At 50.2% G+C, this 18838-nt stretch overlaps 1 protein-coding gene across 2 annotated transcripts in view; it reads right to left on the bottom strand.

The window, feature by feature from the left end:
• Positions 1–10988, bottom strand: part of GALNT10 (polypeptide N-acetylgalactosaminyltransferase 10) — a 201839-nt gene extending 190851 nt beyond the window's left edge. The window contains exon 1 of one of the 2 annotated variants that reach the window (XM_066344675.1): positions 9940–10988. Coding sequence is in view for 1 of the 2 variants with exons in the window: in XM_066344674.1 (XP_066200771.1) it covers positions 9071–9229 (159 nt within the window). In the remaining variant the exon portion in view is untranslated. Of the gene's footprint in view, positions 1–9070; positions 9370–9939 lie in introns of those variants that run through there. The other variant, XM_066344674.1, reaches the window with a different exon arrangement.
• Positions 10989–18838: the final 7850 nt, after the last annotated feature.

Genomic DNA, 18838 nt, shown 5'->3' with positions numbered 1-18838 from the left:
CAAGGCAGCAGATGGAAGCTCACTCACGTGAGACCACCGCAGCTGGAATCCTGTTTCCATCACTTTCTGCCGTGGGTATGTCACCAAACCTCTCTGCACCTCAGTTTTCTCATCTGTAATGCAATTTAATCATCTCCCGGCACTATGACGTAGCCATCACGGTGCTCGTTGTAGGAGAAGAAGGCCGCAGCTCCGGAGGTTGGACACGGAGCTAGCAAGTGGCCGAGTTGGGCCAGGTTCCCAATCCAACACTCTTTCCAGCTCACGAAAGAGGTTCTTAGGGTCTCCATGATGCCACCCCTTCCCGGGGAGGCCCCAAGTTCAGCACCACTGTTTCCCCACCACAGGTACCTCACTCTGGCCTCCACTGCAGGATGGCAGAGCACCCCCCCTGGAGGGGCAACAGACCACAGACATCGGAGGAGAACGAAGCTTTAGGGCCCCAGAGCCCCTGCGGCCCACAGCAGAGGGAATTCTAAAGTGCATTGCCCACCCAGACCCAAGATCCCAGACCTGCCCCTGGGCGGCTTGCGTCTGACACAGCGCCACTACTGACAGGCTCCTCTGGGAGCTGGCTGGCCACTCGGGAAACTGCAGATTAATGCACTCCCAGGAATAGAAGTTCAAAGGCAGTGGCCAAGTGCTCCTTGGGAGAGTGGAGTGGGCCCCTGGGGAAGGTGAGGTGTGCCTCTTGGGGGTGCAGGCAAGCCGGGCTATGGGCAGAGAGCAGAGAGCTCGCTGATGCTCTCTCAGTAGCATTTGTTCAATACAAGGTTCCTGGCCCAGCCCACAACAGCATGGACATGCTCCTTGGGCATGGGCCCTGGAGTCCCCAAGTTAACAGGCTCCCCAGGGATTCTGAAGCACCAGGCAGTTGGAGAAGAACCATTCGGCAAGCCTCAGCTTCCTGCACGGGGCCCGCAGTCTCTGAGCACCAACCATATCATTCACTTGCTTGTTCAGGGGTCGGGAACCTATGGCTTATGAGCCAGATGTGGCTCTTTTGATGGCTGCATCGGGCTCGCAGACAAATCTTTAATAAGAAAAATAATAACGTTAAAAATATAAAACAAGCCCTGGCCGGTTGGCTCAGTGGTAGAGCGTCAGCCTGGTGTGCAGGAGTCCCAGGTTCGATTCCCGGCCAGGGCACAACAGGAGAAGCACCCATCTGCTTCTCTACTCCTCCCCCTCTCCTTCCTCTCTGTCTCTCTCTTCCCCTCCGCAGCCAGGGCTCCACTGGAGCAAAGTTGGCCCAGGCGCTGAGGATGGCTCTATGGCCTCTGCCTCAGGCACTAGAATGGCTCTGGTTGTGACAGAGCAACGCCCCAGATGGGCAGAGCATCGCCCCCTGGTGGGCATGCCAGGTGGATCCCAGTGGGGGGCATGCGGGACTTGCCTCCCCATTTCCAACTTCAGAAAAATACAAAAAAATAAAAATAAAAAAAATAATAAAACATTGTCATGTATTACAATCCATTCATTTCCTACCACTCATGTTCATGATTGCGGGTGGCTGGAGCCAATCACAGCTGTCCTCCGGGACGACACCAAATTTTTATTGGATAATGCGTAACGTACACGGGTCGGGTCGTTGTATGGCTCTCATGGAATTATATTTTAAAATATGTGGCGTTCATGGCTCTCTCAGCCACAAAGTTTCCCAACCCCTGCGCTTGTTTCTTCAGCCATCAAATATTCTGGGCAAACAAGAGTGGGTGACCGAGATGGAGCTCCTGCCTTCAGGAGCAGCCAGTCTGTGCAGATTCAAAACGATCACTACACTGCAAGAGACACATATAAGGGGTGCTGAGACCCCCGACTCACCCTTGCTACCCCAGGCTGCCACAGCGGGGTGAGCCAGGTTTAGGAGGGAGGCGGCCCACAAGAAGGGCGTCGGAAGCAAGGGAGCCATGCGCGTGCAGTCCCAGAGGCACGTGGAACACACTGGCAGGTGCAGGGAGGGGGAAGCAGGAGAAGCGGAAAAAGCACTGTGCTGTGCCTTCCTGGAAGGGCCTCTGATCTAGGCGGGCAGGTGAGAAAATGAAAGCTTGGGGCATCAAAGACCTGGGAGAAACCCCTGAGGACTGCAGTGGCCAAAGGATACTTCCTAGAAAGAAGCAGAGGATCTGGGTTCTCCTCCAGGCTAGGAAGCAGCAAGGTCTCTGTCCACCCCCCTCCCCCATAACTGCTTCAGATTTCAAAGAATCAGGACACCAAGCACAGCCTAGTAGCCCCCACGCCCTCCTCCACTTCTGAACCCGGCGCCGTCAGGCCAACCACCTCAGCGTGGACTGCTTACCGGTACCTTCCAAACTGCAGCAAGGCACGCATCCCTCCACACCCCGGCCCCAGGCCCCACACACTGCCCCACAGCGTCTCAGGGGGAGGTTCCGCTCCCCCATCTGCTCCTACCTGTGGACTGTTGTGACTATCTGACAAGTTGCACAGGTAAAGGGCCTATTAATCCTCTGCCTAGCGGAATAGCTGCTGAACTAACGGCAGCCGCTACTGTTACTATTAACACGATCATGCCTGGCATCATCGTTCTGAGTATCGTTTCGCAATGCCCTTCCATCACCAAACAAGAAAACTCAGCATCTGAAATTCCAAGGGGAAGGAAACAGGGGCGCCGGCGTCCCCCCCTTCCGCCTCCTAGCTGCACTCAGCAGAGGGCAGCCGAGGGGAAGCAGCCGAGAGAAGGGAGGAGGGAGACACAGGGAGAGGGAGCTGCACACTCACAAATACACACCCACCCGCCCCAGCAAGCGGGATTGTTTAGCTTCCTCGAGCTTCCAAAGTATGAACACTCCGCCTCCTCCAGCGAAGAGGGCCAGGCAGGAAAAAAGTCAAAGCTGAAGACACAGAAGTTCTTTTTCAGCTTGAGAGAAATTTTCAATGAATTGACTTTTAGTGCGGGTGTAGGAAGGGGGTGGGGGGGTGGCACAGCTCTCGGGGCGTCTGTGAGGGAGAAGGCAGGCAGCAGCCGAGCTCGTAAGTTAGATGAAATAAAGGCAGCTTTCAACTGCTCCTCATCGCAGCCCCCTACGCTAGGCTGGCAAGCATCTGTCCTCGGCAGGAGACTGGGGCCCACGGAGTTGATCGTCTCAGCCAAGGGTGGGCAGAGCTACGATGAGAATCAGACAGCCGGGGTGCAGGTTCAGGGATCGAAACTGAGTCCAGGATGGGCAAAGGGGCTTCACCTCGGGGACCAAGCCTGAGCCCTCCGGTAACCAGCTGGGGTACGTGTCAGCAGGACTCTGACGCGGACCTATGTTGGCTTCTTCTCCAGATCTCATTTCCCCTCCTCCCCACAAGAGCACCCAGATTTTTCTCTGGGGAACCACTCTTCCTACGATTTGGGTGGGTTAAGTCTACCAGCATAGACTGAATGGTTCCGAGAGCACAGTAGATCCAAAATGGGCCAATAACATGTAAGGAGATCTTGCCAGGGCTTAAGGGAAGAAGTTTCAGTTCTCTTCTACAGAAGCTATCAAAGGTGACCGACTCCTTCCTCTGGATCTGGGAGTGGATATGAGATCGGAAAGAGCTGCCATTGTGTTGCTACCATGAGGCCTCCGTCTAGAAAATGAACCTCTAGATCACACCATACCTGAAGTCAACTGAAATTACAGGAGCTAATAAATTCCCTTACTCATTTCAGCCCACGTGGCTTAATTCATTCTGTTACCTGCAACTGACAGAGAATCGGAGGTGGCTCTTAAACTGAGATGGGCTCCGTCTGCCACGAACAGTAACGGTGCCACGTGCGATGTGTCCTTTGAACTCCTCTAATCCCCCTGCTGGATCCCTTTGCCACCATAAAAGTTAATCCACTTTACTTCCTTTACAACTCTAAAAATTTGGGAAGAAAAGTTAAAAGCCAGGTAAGTTCCAGCAGAGAGTTGGTCTCAGTAAGTACTGGCCTCCCAAACCGGGATTAATGACCTTGGCTCACGAGGGAAATCACAGCAGAGCAGGATCAAATATTGGGATGTGGAGGGAAAGCTATTCCCGGTGAGAAGAGCTGGGTCCGGCCTGCATGCCCCTCTCTGTGAGCTGACTGCCCCTCTCCCGGGCCTCAGTTTCCATACCCACAAAACGAGGGGGTTGGAGAGAAGCCTTCCTGCTCTGCTACATATCGTCACTCAGCAAACATGTTCCGACTGGCTTACAAGTGCCAAGCCTTACACTACATGTCAGAAGAGGATGTGGTTCCTACTCTAAGACCCTTCTGGGAGGGAAGGCCCCGGGCACTCCTTGGCCCCAGGAACTCAGGCCACCTCCTTACCCCACTCCACTGGGCATCAGGACAGTGGTTTTCAGAGAAGCAAGACTCTTATTTCAGTCTTCCTGGGGGCAGAGCCTTATCCATCAGCTCTGCTTTTACTGGCTCTGACACAGATACGGAAATACAGAAGGTCAGATATATGCAAAATAAAAAACCCACTGCAAACACCATCATGAGCATTTAGCTGCCACGTGACATACTTCTGGCTGCCAAGTTTGCCTCCAGGAGTTTTTAAGTGATGAGATCCTGATGGCATCTCTGTGTAAGAGCTGACTGTGGACAAGGTACAATTAGCAAGCTAGATGGGTATCTTTTAAACGGGCCTTTGCTTTCTCATTCCTGATTCCATTATTTTTTATCGTGTCACTGGAGCCAACAAATTAAAAGCTGAACGTCCTTAGACGACAGACTGTGAGAAGGCATTAGAGCAGGGGTCCCCAAACTACGGCCTGCGGGCCGCATGCGGACCCCTGAGGCCATTTATCCGGCCCCCGCCGCACTTCTGGAAGGGGCACCTCTTTCATTGGTGGTCAGTGAGAGGACCAACTCATTAGCCAAAAGCAGGCCCATGGTTCCCATTGGAATACTGGTCAGTTTGTTGATTTAAATTTACTTGTTCCTTATTTTATATATTGTATTTGTTCCTGTTTTGTTTTTTTACTTTAAAATAAGATATGTGCAGTGTGCATAGGGATTTGTTCATAGTTTTTTTTTATGGTCTGGCCCTCCAACGGTCTGAGGGACAGTGAACTGGCCCCTTGTGTAAAAAGTTTGGGGACCCCTGCCTTAGAGTATGAACACATCCCCAAGTAACGACCTCATCACAAGTTAGACACTGAAGCCTATTTAAACACATTGCTACTTACTTTCCAGGTCTTTCCAACACATGCTTCCAAACAAACCCACAGAACTCCAGGATGTCAGAGTTGGAAAAGCCCGAACAGTACAGTATCCATTCCCTACGTCGCAAGTGACTTTCAACATGCCATTAAAGCCACTTGTGTAGCAGTGTTGAGAAACAGTCTGAGGCCAAGTCTGGGTTTAACAGGAAAGAGATTTTTTAGCAATGTCTGCCCTGGCCAGCGAGGGGAAGCACTATTATAACACACAACATTACCTTTCTCCTTCTGAATGTGAGCCCTTGCTTCAGAGATGAGGAATCCAAGGTTCAGAGAAGTTAAACCACTTTCCTAAGGTCACACAGTACGTTGAGGGAAGGAGAGAGAATGAGAACCCAGGCCTTTCTTCCCAGGCCTTCCTCAGCTGGGCTCCTTGGGAGACTGGCAAGCCAAGGAAAAGAGAAAGAATGCAGGGTGCCAGATTTGACCAACTAAATCAACAACCTTTCCGCTGTGGCGTCAGATTTCAGCTGGGCATGCAGACAGAGAAGTGATTAGCCATCTAAAGGATCCCGGCCCCTCTGTGGAAAATTAAGGAAACCACTCCAAGGCCACATTTCTAGGGTACTTCACTTTCTGATTGGTAAGGCTCAGCCCCCAGGAAGACTGACAAAGAGGGAAAAGTATGGATTTCTGGATGTTCTAAGAATAAATTTCACAATGAAAAAAAACCAAACAAACAAAACCCAACTCTTGATACTTGAAACTTAAGTTCCTGGTATTCCATTACCCCACCAATTTCTATTCCATAGTCGCTATTATCCAGTGAAGTAATTTTTCACACAAGATTGCAGCTCAGAAATGGGGAGGGGTTGCATCGTATTTCCTAGTAGGGGTTTTTAACGGCCAGTTCCCAAGTCTGGAATATGAAACAGATTGTGGAATCAAACCAAGATGTTAAGCAGTTGGGGGCTAGCAATGAAAGGGAACTCCAAATTAAAATGAAGATGGCTTCAAGACTGGCTTTTCCTGCTTGGGTTTTGCAGTTCTCAAAGCAGCCAGCTAAACTGTCCGGGCAGATGAATGCCAAAATCCTAAAGCATTATGTGTCCTTTATAAATCAGCTGCCCGACCCAGCTCCAGAGGTGCACCTGCGATGAGCCAGGGTGATAGTTATGTAGATTTAAGTTCTAGCAGGTGATAAATGCTCTTAATTTAAAACTCTGTATTCTTCAATCCAGTGGAGAAATCAAGGAGTTAATGGACTGCGCAAACAGTGCATTTGTCACCCTCAAAGAAACTTCTCTCGCCCCCACAGGAATATACTATTTTCCATTTGGATCAAGTCCTGTCAGACTTCCCTCCAGAGCCTCTGCAGTTATTTCTACTGGAAAGATCAACGAGGGGCTCTGGGATAATTCTCAACAATTACGAGAGTGACAGGCTGAGCTCAGAACTGGTCAGCCTTGTCGAAAGAAGTTCTGTGTGCTCAAGATGCCAGTTTTCCCAGACAGCGGCCTGATGTGTTCCGTGCAAATTCCAGCACACTGGGATGAGGGATGGAACACCCTCGCTGTAAGAGGTCAGCCTCTTCCCTCAAGGCCAGCTGACATTCAAACACGGGACCCGGGGCCAAGCCCAGCGCTGTGCATCTGCAGGCGAGTGGAACAAATAGGGGACTGTGTGGAAATTTGGCAGTGTTCCTGAAAGGCAGCACATGAATGCAGAATCCTATAGCACCTAGCAGAGCTGATCATTGGGGAAATAGCTCCATTCTGCTGCTCCCAGGAAGCAGAGATTGTTTTTTAAAGCAAGGATAATCAGTTGGACACCCTTACCACCACCACCAAACCCCATTAACCACCTCTTCCTCCTCCTCTTGGTGATGTTGCAGAGCACAAGAAATGAACAAGAATTAGACCTTCCCAGATGTGCCTATCTGTCCATTTTAGTTAAGGGCTCTGAGCAGCGCCCAGCTGTTGCTTCCCTCTCTCTCTGCCCAAAAGGCTCCATCAATTCCCTCTTGCACAAGTGAGTAATTTACTTTGAAAGCTCAGGCCAAACTGGCAGTTAACCTTGACCTTCTCTCTACACATCTGGGTCTATAGAAAATGAGAATCAGGACATCTCTGGCATCCACAGCGGATGAAATACGAGGGCTTTCTCCAGGCAGAGGCAGAATGTTAGGAGCTATTTTAGAACTGGCTAGAGCTATTCCAATGGAGAGTTTGCACTTGGGCAGGACACTCTTCCCCTTGATACGTACTGGCTGTGTCCAGAATGGCGCCCCTGCAGCTAGGGATGCTACAGGGGCTGCTGACCCAGGAAAAAAGGGGTCAGTGCCCTTCTTATTGATTCACTGATGGTATCACAGAATGGTGGGGCTGGACCAATAACCACATTTTACATAAGGAGAAAGGGAGGCTCAGAGAGGAACCTGAGAGGTAATCGAAGACATACACAGTAAGTTAATGGTAGGGCAGAGGACAGAACCCTGACCTCCTAACTCTGATGCTGGCAGAGGATGGGAACAGAAGAGGTCTTTCCTGGAGGAAAAGCCTATATGAATGCAGATCTAAGGGAGAGGGGTTTAAGTTAAGCTGACAGGGTTTGAACCAGAATTTAGGCAAGGAGTTAGGGCCCTCCATGCCCCAACAGTAAGCTCTACCAGAGATCAACCAGGCCCCTCAGGATGGTTTGCAGCAATTACCAAGCGACAGGCTACACTCAGAATTGGTCAGCCCTGTCCCAAAGAGCCCTCTGTGCTCAAGATGCCACACTGCCTAGATGGGAAGAGACAGGAAAACCATCAGCTTTAAAAGTCAGCTTCTTCATTCATCCTGCCAACAATCAGTTGCATTTGACCCTGGTGTACAAATTATCCACTTTCCACGTGAACAAGGAAGCCCCATACCAAACCTGGATGTCCCACTCTGTGAAAGAGCTCAAGCAGGCATACGCTCACTGGCACCTACCGAGCCAGGGGCTGGGAGAGCTTCTGCTCTCAATCTATATGCGTGCGTGACACACCGCACACGAACACACACGTCTACGTAGGGGAGTTCTGAGGAGGCAGAAACAATTAAGATCCTAGTTTTTGCTGCAAGAAACACCACACCTAATTAGACAGGACAAGTTCAGAGGGGTCACGAGTACTCTGAGAAGGGACGAGGAAGGCATATGATAGCCCATCTTCAAGACACTGCGCACAAAGAGTCTCTGGGGAATCTGAGGGATCCCTCCACCAGAGCCCCCACTTCTGGACCCCCAGAAGGTCAAAGGCAGCAAGCCCCTCAAGGACCAGGGGTTTACCTCCTTCCTTCCTCACCCCCTAGGTCCTGAAGCTCCAAGCGGAGCATGATCTTTGCATCCTCCAAGGAACCTACAGAATCTGGGAAAGAAATGAGGCTTGGAAGGAGGGAGGAGGAACAAGTGGGGAGAAGCGGAGGCCCAGGTGTCTCGGGCAGGTGGGAAAACAGGAAAGGGGCTGACCTGAGTAGGGAACATCGGGATCAGCAGGTGGGGGGGGGGGGGGGAGCAGAAAAGACCTGGACACCAAAAGGAAGTCCTGGGATCTCCAGGAGTTATCTTGGGATACGGGTATGCAGACAGGATCTTCCAAAAGAGAGATGCTGGAAGGGGTGAGGGCATTCCCAGACACGGACAGAAATAAGGATGGTAACCTACGGTAAGAAACAAGATTCCAGACTGAGCACCAAGAGCCCTGGTTTCTAGTTCTGGTTCTGTCCCTGCTGGGCGTGGGGCCCTGGACAAGTCCCTGTCCTTCTCTAAACCTCAATTTCCCATCGAAAAAAATGGAAAGAGCAGAAGAATCTCTGGCGCTGACTCTGAGAAGGCAGGGGAAGACGAAGGAAGGAACCAAAACCCAGAAGTAAATGTGGGGAGAAAGTGTTCCCTACCCCATGACAACTGGGGGACTCACCTGTCCGGCCGCCGGAGCCACCGCCGCCCCAGGTCCCCCGGGGGTGCCGTCGGGCTGCCGTTCGCGGTACAGCGCCCAGAGCCCCACGTTGGGCAAAAGGACCAGGGCCGCCAGCACCAGCGCCACCGCCTGCAGAAGCCGCTTCTCCTTCCGCCTCATCGGGGCCGGTCAGCCCCGCCGCGTCCGCCGGTCCCTCCGCGCGGCCCCCAGCTCCGGCGTCCGCCCGTCCACCCGGCGGCGGCAGCAGCTCGGGGACGAGAAGCGGCCGCGGCGCCGGCCCCGCTCCAACTCCGCGGCACTTCCGCTGCTCGCCAAGCCGGGGAGCCGAGCTCGGCCACCGCGCCGCCGCCACGGGGGGATCGCCGCCGCCGCCGCCGCCCCCCGAGCCCTGGCGAGCCGCTCGCCCGGCGCCGCCCTCCTGCGGCTCGGCTGCCGAGAGCTGTCCGCGGCGAGCCACAGGCTTCTCGGGCTCTTCCTGGCCCGCCCGGGCGCGGCGGGGGCCCGGGGAAGGACCGCTTCCCCCTCTCGGGCCGCGATGGTGCGGCCCGCTCCTCGGCGGCACCCCGCCCGCGGGAGCTTTGCGAAAGTCGAGGAGTTGGCGAGTTGGGCGCTAACCGGTGCGGTCTGGACACCCGTGCGTCTCCGCGCGTTGGGGCGCGCCCGGGGCTCCCGCAGCCCCGCCCGGCAAGCTCTGCTCCGGAGATCGGGCGACAGTTCGCGAGCTCCCCGGGGATCTGCAGATAGTGCGGGAGCCGGGCCGGACGCTCCGCGCCTGCAGCCCTGGCGCTGCGGCTTCCCACCCACCTTGGCTCGGCCCCGGGAACCTGCGGACCTACTGTGACGCCGAGGACTCTATTTCCCGGCCACACCTGTGAAATGGGCACAGCGGCGCTCCACGCGCACTGTTCTGCCGGCGGACCCTCGTTTCCTTCCTGACGGAGTTCCTGGGGTGAACGCCTTGTGTAAACTGTGGAGTCTGTGCCCGCCTGCCACCCGTCTGCTGTCCCTGCAAACCTGCGGTCAGGTGACCAGAGCCTGTCTGTAGGACCTTTTCTCACGCAAGGCCAACCTCCTTGGAGTTGGAATGCCCTCAAGTCCCATGTGTACTTCTAGCAATCAGCTCACAGAGCCTTTACTTGAAACTTCTTACTCTCGTTCGTGAACGCCTACTGTGAACCAGACACTGCCAGGCACAGGAATGAAATGAAAACAGTCTCAAGCCATGACGTGTGGGAGCTGAAACACTGAATACCGAATCGTATTAGATGATGGAATGTGTCTGTGACCGGGGTGAGGGCTCCAAGGAAGTCTGGCCGTCGGGGCACTGCGAAGGGCCACGGAGCTGGATGGTGACACCTGTGGCTCCTCAGCACTCTTCAGGGAGTTGCTTCCTGTCTGATGCCCAGGGACCGCGTGCGTCCTCGCGGTGGCCTTCCCCTTTTCCACCCCCACAGGCGTCCTCCTGATTCTCTCCAACTCCAGGCCAGCAGCTGCCTAGCAGCCCCCAGCCCTGGACCAATGTCTTGACTTCTACTTCCAGATCTTAGCTCCAGGCTGAGGGATAGGAGTTCCGTTTTCTGAAATCAAAGCTCATAGATCTTAACATTTGCTACAAAACCTTCCAAGCTCCCATCACCTAGGCTCTAGTCCAGACTCCTCACTGTGACTTGCCAGAGCTGATCAAACAATCTCTCCTCACTGCCCTGACCAGTTGCTGGCTGTTTTCTTGAAAACTTAGGTCCTTCCACCCAGAAAACCCTCTTTTTTCTGCCATCGATATCAGCGGACATCATACATCTTTCTATGTCTAGCTGAACTACCATCTTCTCCGTGAAGTCCTCCAAAACTCCTCAGGGGGCATCTGTCTTTCTTTGGATTTCTGTCACAGTAATGCTTACCTTTTACTGAATGCTATGTCAGGCACCATGTTAAACCCTTGACATGTATTACCTCTTTTTATGCTCATGGTTACCCTGTGAGAGAAATGCTTTAATTATCATTTGCAAATAAGACTCAGAGTGAATAAAGCAGAAGCCGGAATGATCCTGCTTTGACAAAGGTCAGTTAGCATCACCCCTCTGCTCGAATCTTTCCTGCAGCTTCCCATCTCCCACTAGATTTCTATAAAGAGCTATAAGATCATACAAGGCTATAGATGAATAGTACTCACCCGATTCATTATGCCCCAACCCATTGGCCGCCTTGGTAAGTTTCATCACAGAACACCAGCCACATTCCCACCCCTGGGCCTTTGTACTTGCTATTCTCTCTGCCTAGACTGCCCACTCTTCTACCCCTAGATCCTTACCCTATGCTTTTAAATATATATATGTTTGTTGTGGTAGAATATAAAGAATATAAAATTTACCATTTTAACCATTCATTGGCATTAAGTACATTCACATTGTTGTGCAACCATCACCACTATCCACCTCCAGAACTTTTTCATCTTCTTAAACTGAAACTCTGTCCCTATTAAACACTAACTTCCCAATCTCCTCTCCTCTCAAATCCTGGTAACCATCATTCTACTTTCTGTCTTTATGAATTTGACCATTCTAGGTATTTCATATAAATGGAATCATAGAATATTTACCATTTTCTGTTTGGCTTATTTCACTTAGCATAACGTTTTCAAGGCTTATCCATACTGTAGCAAGTATCAGAATTCCATTCCTTTTTAAGACTGAATAATATTGAAAAGCATTCCATTGTAGTGTTTTTCATTACAAAATGTAATACCACATTTTGTTTATCTATTTATCCATCCATGGATATTCTGATTATTTACACCTTTTGGCTATTGAGAATAATGCTGTTATAAATAGTCCTGTTGTTTTAATACTTCAGTTGACATGTAATTGAATTTCCATCCCGTCTCTGACGAAAGTGAAAGTTCCTAGAGGGAAAGATAATGTTGCAGTTTTTTTTATGTGCCTCCACATCAGGAGCACATGCTAGATATAGAGTAGCAAGGATGATCCTTTTACAAATAGGGGGCTCATTCCGCTCTCGGAACTCACCTGTGACTTCCCTTTATGTTCCAATAATCTATAAGAATCCTCCCCACAGCCCATGAGCCCTACATGAGCTGACCTGACTTCCCTTCTACTTACATTTCTCTTCTTGCTATATTCCTCAAATGAACCGAGTTGAAGATGGCCTCAGGGCCTTTGTAGATTTGCTGTACCATTGTCTAGAAATCTCTTCCTCTAAACCTAAACCGTTGCCTGGTTCTCTCCCTCCCAGTTCTCAGGAACTAAATCAACTACCCTGCCTCAGAGAGAGCTTCCCTGACCAGCTGATCTGAAATATCAAAGATCACCCCCATCAGCACCATTTGTTTGGTATTTCTTCAGAATAGGTATCATTTTTGGTCTTCTGTAGATTGTGAGCTCCAAATAAGGGGGAACTTTGTATTTTACTGTCCTGCACAGTATGTCCTGTCTCTCCTAGCACATACTTCTTTTTTAAATCAGAAAACCCATGCTCCTTCCAGGCAGAGGAAATTACAAAAAAGATGACCCCTCTCCCTGGACCAAAGGAGCAGGAGCTAAACCAGGGCTCATGGATTTCAACTCACACTCCTGCTCGTAACTATAAGAAGCTAAGCTGTGGCCCCTCCCAGGCCTGGAACACAATAGATGCTCAGTAAATTAGTGGCTGAGTGAAGTATAGCAACTGAGATCATGCACAGAAAAATCTTCACTGTCTCTCTCCTCTCCTTCCCTTCTGCCAGCTCCCGAGAGGATTCTGTGCAAAATTGGATTTGAGCTTTTTCTTGTGTCTTACTGAGTGACTCCTTAATCAAAGCTACACACCAGCCTGGTGAGCCCTCAATGGAAACTCTAACCCATTAACCCAGCTTTAATCCTGGTCTCTTTGATCTCCTTCTACAGTGTGGGCTGTTAGGCGGACGAAACTCTTGGGGCTTTATTCCATTCACTGAGACACTTCCATTTGAGACATGGGGTGTAGACAGCCCATTAGCTCTGGCTGTTTTTCTGGGAAAACTGATCTGGTCATTGATTGAATTAAACAAGAAATGTTACTTTCAGACTGAGCTGTCCTAGGCCTACTGTGGCATTAAATGAGATAATATGCATGAGGGCATACTGCAGATGCTGGCCTAATGAAACTAGTAACTGTGGCCAAAACGAAGAGTCAGACACCAGTAGGAACGCCGAGGAGGGATGAACAGGATTTCAGTGGCACAGCAAACACCTGTGGCTGCGGCCTGGGCCTCCCCAACCTCATCTGTCGGCCGTCCGTCACTCACTCCAGGTCGGGCACATGAACTGCCTGGTCCTTGACTGCACTACGTTCAGTCCAGCCCCCAGGCCTTTGAATCGAGCTCGTCTCAGCCAGGAATGCTGTTTCACCGGATCTTTCCCACTGTTGCTCCCTCCCTCTTAGATTCCATATCTCAGCTTAAATGTCACCTCCTCCCAAGGACCCTCCCTGATCGCCACCTGGTGATCTCTCCATACTTTCGTGTTCTTTCAGTTTTATTTTGTACTGGTTTCAGGTATACATCTTAGTGGTTAGATAATCATATTTTACACTGTGTTCCCTTCAATATCTATTTTTAAAGATTTTAGTTATTGATTTTAGGGAGAGGAGGGAGAGAGAAAAAGAGGGGGAGGGGGAGGAAGCATCAATTTGTACTTGTTTCCTGTATGTGCCCAGACCGGTCAAGCCCGGGGTTGTGAATCTCGACCTCAGCATTCCAGGTAGAGGCTTTATTTACTGCGCCACCACAGGTCAGGCTAGATTCCACTTATTAGTGAAATCATACAGTATTTTCCATACTTGACATCTTGCTGTATATTGCTCATAATGCATATTCCTCTTGGCCAAAATCTTACATATTTGCTTATTTACTTGTATTTCTGGTACCCATAAAGGGTTCAATACATACATTTAATGAATGAGGATTATCTCCTGTCTTTCCCCATCTTCCCATCTTTCTATTTTTTTCTGTCTCTTTTAGTGAGCTCTTCAGTTGTCCCTCCTGTCATCAGTAACGGGCGTATCTTTTAGTATCCTCTGAGACATACTTCAGCAAGAAGGGTCAGCTAGAAGTGAGGCAACAGGTGACAGGCGCAGGCCTTCAGTGTTCCTGATGAGGACATGAAAGCCTTTCCTCCTAGATGTCCTCACCTTAGTTTGCTTAGGGTCCTTTGCTGCTGACCCCACTTGTCAAGGGCTGTACCCCAGGCTGGTCTGGCCTAGTCCAAAGCCGAGGGGATGGAAGAGTAGAACAGATCAGTGAGTCAGGAGGTGTTGGTCTGCGTGTCCATGACCTTTAACACTCTAACCTTGGCCAAACGCCTTCGCTGCTCTGAGTCCCAGCTTCCTCATCTGTGAAATGGGGATGATTGTGACTCTGCGATGATGTAATTTCCAGGGTGGCGAGAGAAGGTCTGCCTAACCCTAAGCAAAGCCTGAGAAGGCTATTGGTGTTGGGCTTCTGTGTTTGCTGCCAGCCTCTAGCCCCTCTGCTTGGAGACCCTTCTGCAAAGGTGGTCACACATTGTCAGAGTGGCCTGCTGTGTCTCCCTGAAAAGACTAAGCTCCCAGTTCTGTGACCTCTTAGCCATGCCTTTCCTTAACAGTCACAGTGTTGATGGTGACTAGATGAATGATACCTGTCTCCTCCACTGGACAGTAAGCCCCTTAATGACAGAGAGCATCTCCCTGCCCTCCCCCAACATGTCCTCAATGCCTAGTACAGTACCTGGCCCGAAATACATTCTCAGCAAACATATGAAAGATGAATAATGAACCAATCAAGCAAGCAAGCACTCACTTCTTTAAAACCTGCACTCAGGATACATTACCACTGGTGACAATGAATGACCCAAGTCACTATCTCTACCAGGTTCATCATATTTCAAGTGTCAAAGTTCTAATACAGAGGAAGAAAGAAGAAGGAAGCATCTGAGATTTCCCCGCCTGGATCTGATCAGCCTTGATCAGTCCCGCTTTGCCCCTAACTTCCTGTGTGGCTCCAGACAGGTTGCTCAGCTACTCTGGGCATCGGGTCTGTCATGTCTGGGCCCATGAGTGTATATGTTAGCAGGAACTGGAGATGTTATAAATAATATGTAAATAAATGTAGAATATGGCTGCATTAAATAAAACAGTTGGACCAGATGCTCTTTGTGGTCTTTTTTAATTCTAAAATTCTGAGACTCCATCTTGCAAGACAGGATGGGAGAAGGGGAGCCAGACATAGAATACCAGTCAGGTGGTTCAGTCCAGTGTGCGCGTTTAGCAGCATTTCGGCTCTTAGTTTGAATAAGAAGAAAGGGTTTGCAGGACGCCTATTTGAAATGACCTCTAGACAGAAAATTGCCTGTCTCTCACTTGGCGTCTACTTTGTCATTTCCACAGTGAGGTGCCAATTAAAACCAATCCTGCCAACTATAAGGGACTGCTATTGAATCAAGACAGTGGACGTGGAAAGTGCCTTGAGTAGGATACATTTTGAAAGAGCAAACAGAGAAGGCCATAAATCTCAAAGAGTAAATAAACTATGTCATCGGGTGGGTACATCTCAAATAGAGAATTAGTCAGAAGGGTCGGATGCAAATATCATGTGTACAGGGGGCCATCTTCCTCTGGGCACTGCCGCTAAAATAAATATCCGGGCTTGGGGAATGAGAGTGCCTCCTGTTTAATTACTTTTCATTTTTTTCACAAAGGAAAAACGTATGAAGACACAAATAGAGAGGTGGTGGGGTGCAGGGCTGCCTGAGAGTCTGAGACTCTTGGAGAAGTGACTTCCATCTGTGGGCTCCTCTGTAAAATAAAGGGTTAGGAGCGCTATAATCCAGTCGTCTCACCCTTGACTGCTCATAGAATTACCTGGGGACCTTTTAAAACTCTGGATGCCCAGCCTGAAGCCCAGACCAATCAAGTCAGAACCTCTGGGGGAAGGACTTGACCATCCTCAGGTGATTCCACCTCCAATTGGGTATGAAAACCATTGCTCAGTGGCTTTTCGGGTGCCAAACCTTCCTAAGGTTTTTTTCTGTTTGTTTGTTTTTCTAAGCGGCTGGTCATCTGATGTTCCACTAGGTGGCACCTTCCAGCAAACTTCCTTGGATGTAGAGAAGTCTCACCTAGATCTAACTGCTAGGAGTGGATTCAGAAAGCAAGGCTTGGTGGTCTCTACTGGCAACAAGGGGTCTTCATACTTGATGAGAAGGCTGAACTTGTTGGCTAACAACTTGCTGGTTGAAGCCACAGAATGTTAAGATTCATCCCTGCTAGTGGAGGGGACAGCTCTATCCCTTGTGGCTGGGTTCACTCATTCACATTATATTCTGGTTCCTCCCTCAATCAAGCAAGAACTATGAACCCCCACTTAAAAGTCTTTGAAGAGTCCTGAATGGGCAGTAGTGGACGTCTATTCTTTTTACCTGATCAGTTAACAACACCCTGATTTTCTCGGGGATTTACCTTCCCCCACCTCAGGTGGGAGGTTGGATCAGAGCTGACTCCACCTGCAGCTTCTGGCTTAGCCAATCAGAGCATGCTCTCCCTTTCTGCCACAGTGGCTCCCCGGAGGATGGATACTTGACCTAGCCAAGCAAATTAGAACAATGGTTTTTAGGTTGAGGCTATCAGGAAGTGTGTGGCCCCTTCCGGCTGGGATTGCTGAGCGGGTTGGCTATAAACCCGCCACGAGGAGTGCACTGGTCGTCTTATCTTTTCTCCTCTGGAGATTCCCCTTCCCCCCCCAGGGCAGCCGTAAGGAACACATCAGTGTCTTCCTGTGGGGTTAGTGCCTGGGGAGCCAGGACAGCGTGTTGCTTTCCCCAGCGTCCTGTAACCATGCTGGCTGCGCGCAGCGGGCCTCCCTTGCTGGATTCTGAGGACTGCCCTGTCCCCACCCTTCGCCGGCCTAGCGCTGGACAGCGCACTGCTGTTCCTAGCCCTATGGTTCTACGGTACTGCGCTATCCCTTGTGGTTATCCTATACCTTCTGTTGTCCTCTTACTGAACTCGCCTCAAGTTTCCCAGTGTGGGAGAGCCACCCGTTTTCTGCCGAGACACTGGCTGAATTAAGTGTAGAGAAGCTTCCTGCGAACCTGAGAACAGCACCAGCCTCGAGGTCAGGGGAGCTGAGCGATCACCAGTCACCAAGCCAACCCTGGACGTCATCTCCACTCCAACTCACTCCTATATCCAAACAATTACCCAACGATGCTGATTTTATTGCCTAATAAATTTAAAATGTACCCCTTGCCGTTAGGTCCACTATGGGAGATGTATTTCAGGGGCCTGCAAGAAGAGTCCCTTAGCAGAGCCCTGCTAGCTCAAAGGGCCGATTGTCTGCCTTGTGGACCAGCCCCACTCACACTGTAGGCTGGTCCTTGGCCTATGATTTGCCCGAGCTGGATCAGAAAAATGGGTGGAGCCACTCAGCTCCTGCCTCAAATTGGGTTCAAGTGGCCCAGAGGGAAGAAGGCAGCCGGTGGTGATCCCTAAAGGGAGGATCAGGGTGATGATTACTCTTGGGCCACCCACAGGGAGCTGTCAGGGGAAAGCAGAGCCGTAAGTAAGACAAGAAGTGCATCAGTCAGGAGGAGACAATGGAGCAGAGATGCTCAGAGTTAGGAGTGAGTCTCTGTCCCTTATGATCAAGGTACCCTGATCCAAGTTCAAGCCTTCATCATCTCTCACTCGCATTGCTGCAATAGTCTCCCAACTCCTCTGCCACTTTGGTTCTTCATCTCTTAAAATTCATCGTCCCCACTGTAGTGATTATTCTGGTACGCCAACTTGCCATGTTGCTTTCTGTTGGTCGCCTCCCCATTGTCTTCACAATAAAGTTCAAGTTGCCGGCCTGTACTTTGTGCAAAATGGCTGGTGGGTCCTAATCTTGAGCATGCCGTTTCTCACCCCCATACCTTTGCTCATGCTGTTCCCCCTTTCGGGGCTACTCTTCTCATCCTTCAATGGGGATGGTTCTCACCCAACGTAGATATCATCCCCTCCTCCCTCACTTCTTCCCGGACTCCTTCCTGCCCGCCCCTCCCCCCACTGTTGATAAAGATGACGATGGTGATGATGTTAGCTAACGTTAACGGAGCTCTTATCACATACCAAACTCTAAACTAGCACTTTTCCAACATTTCTTTTTTAGTCCTCTCCAAAACCCTATGAGGTAGGTTTTATTATTACTATTCCAGAACAGAAAACTGAAGGCAGAGGGGTGAAGTGACTTGCCCAAAGTCACACAGGTAGGAAGTGGTAGTCACAGGTCTGTTGTTCTTGTCCTTTTTTTAACAATAGCAACCTTATTGAGATATAATTTACATGGCATACAGTTCATCCACCCACTTAAAGTGTACAAGTCAGTGGTTCTTAGTATATTCACAGAGTTGTGTGCAACCACCACATAATTTTAGAACATTTTCGTCACCCCGAAAAGGAGCTCATACTTACTAATTGCTCATTTTTTTTCATGTTACTCTTGGTGTGGTTCCCAGCGCGGAGTATCTGGTCAACCAGCACTTGCTGCAGGACGGATGACTACCCTTCACAAGAGGACAGAGGACGGGGCGGGGCCGAGCCTCTCCATGCAATGCTCTTCACATTTTAACATCAATCAAGGGATCTGTCTGCTTCTTCGATTATTATGTTATACTATTTCTCTTTAATAATAACTACTGAGTGATTTGCATATGTTATCTCATTAATGTTCACAACACCACCGGAAAATAGGTATTATTGCATCTATAATACCAATCA

Source organism: Saccopteryx leptura, chromosome 6 (assembly GCF_036850995.1).
Source record: "Saccopteryx leptura isolate mSacLep1 chromosome 6, mSacLep1_pri_phased_curated, whole genome shotgun sequence".
Taxonomy (NCBI): domain Eukaryota; kingdom Metazoa; phylum Chordata; class Mammalia; order Chiroptera; family Emballonuridae; genus Saccopteryx; species Saccopteryx leptura.
The sequence above is the reverse complement of the archived record's forward strand: the minus strand, read 5'-3'. Positions and strand labels throughout refer to the sequence as shown.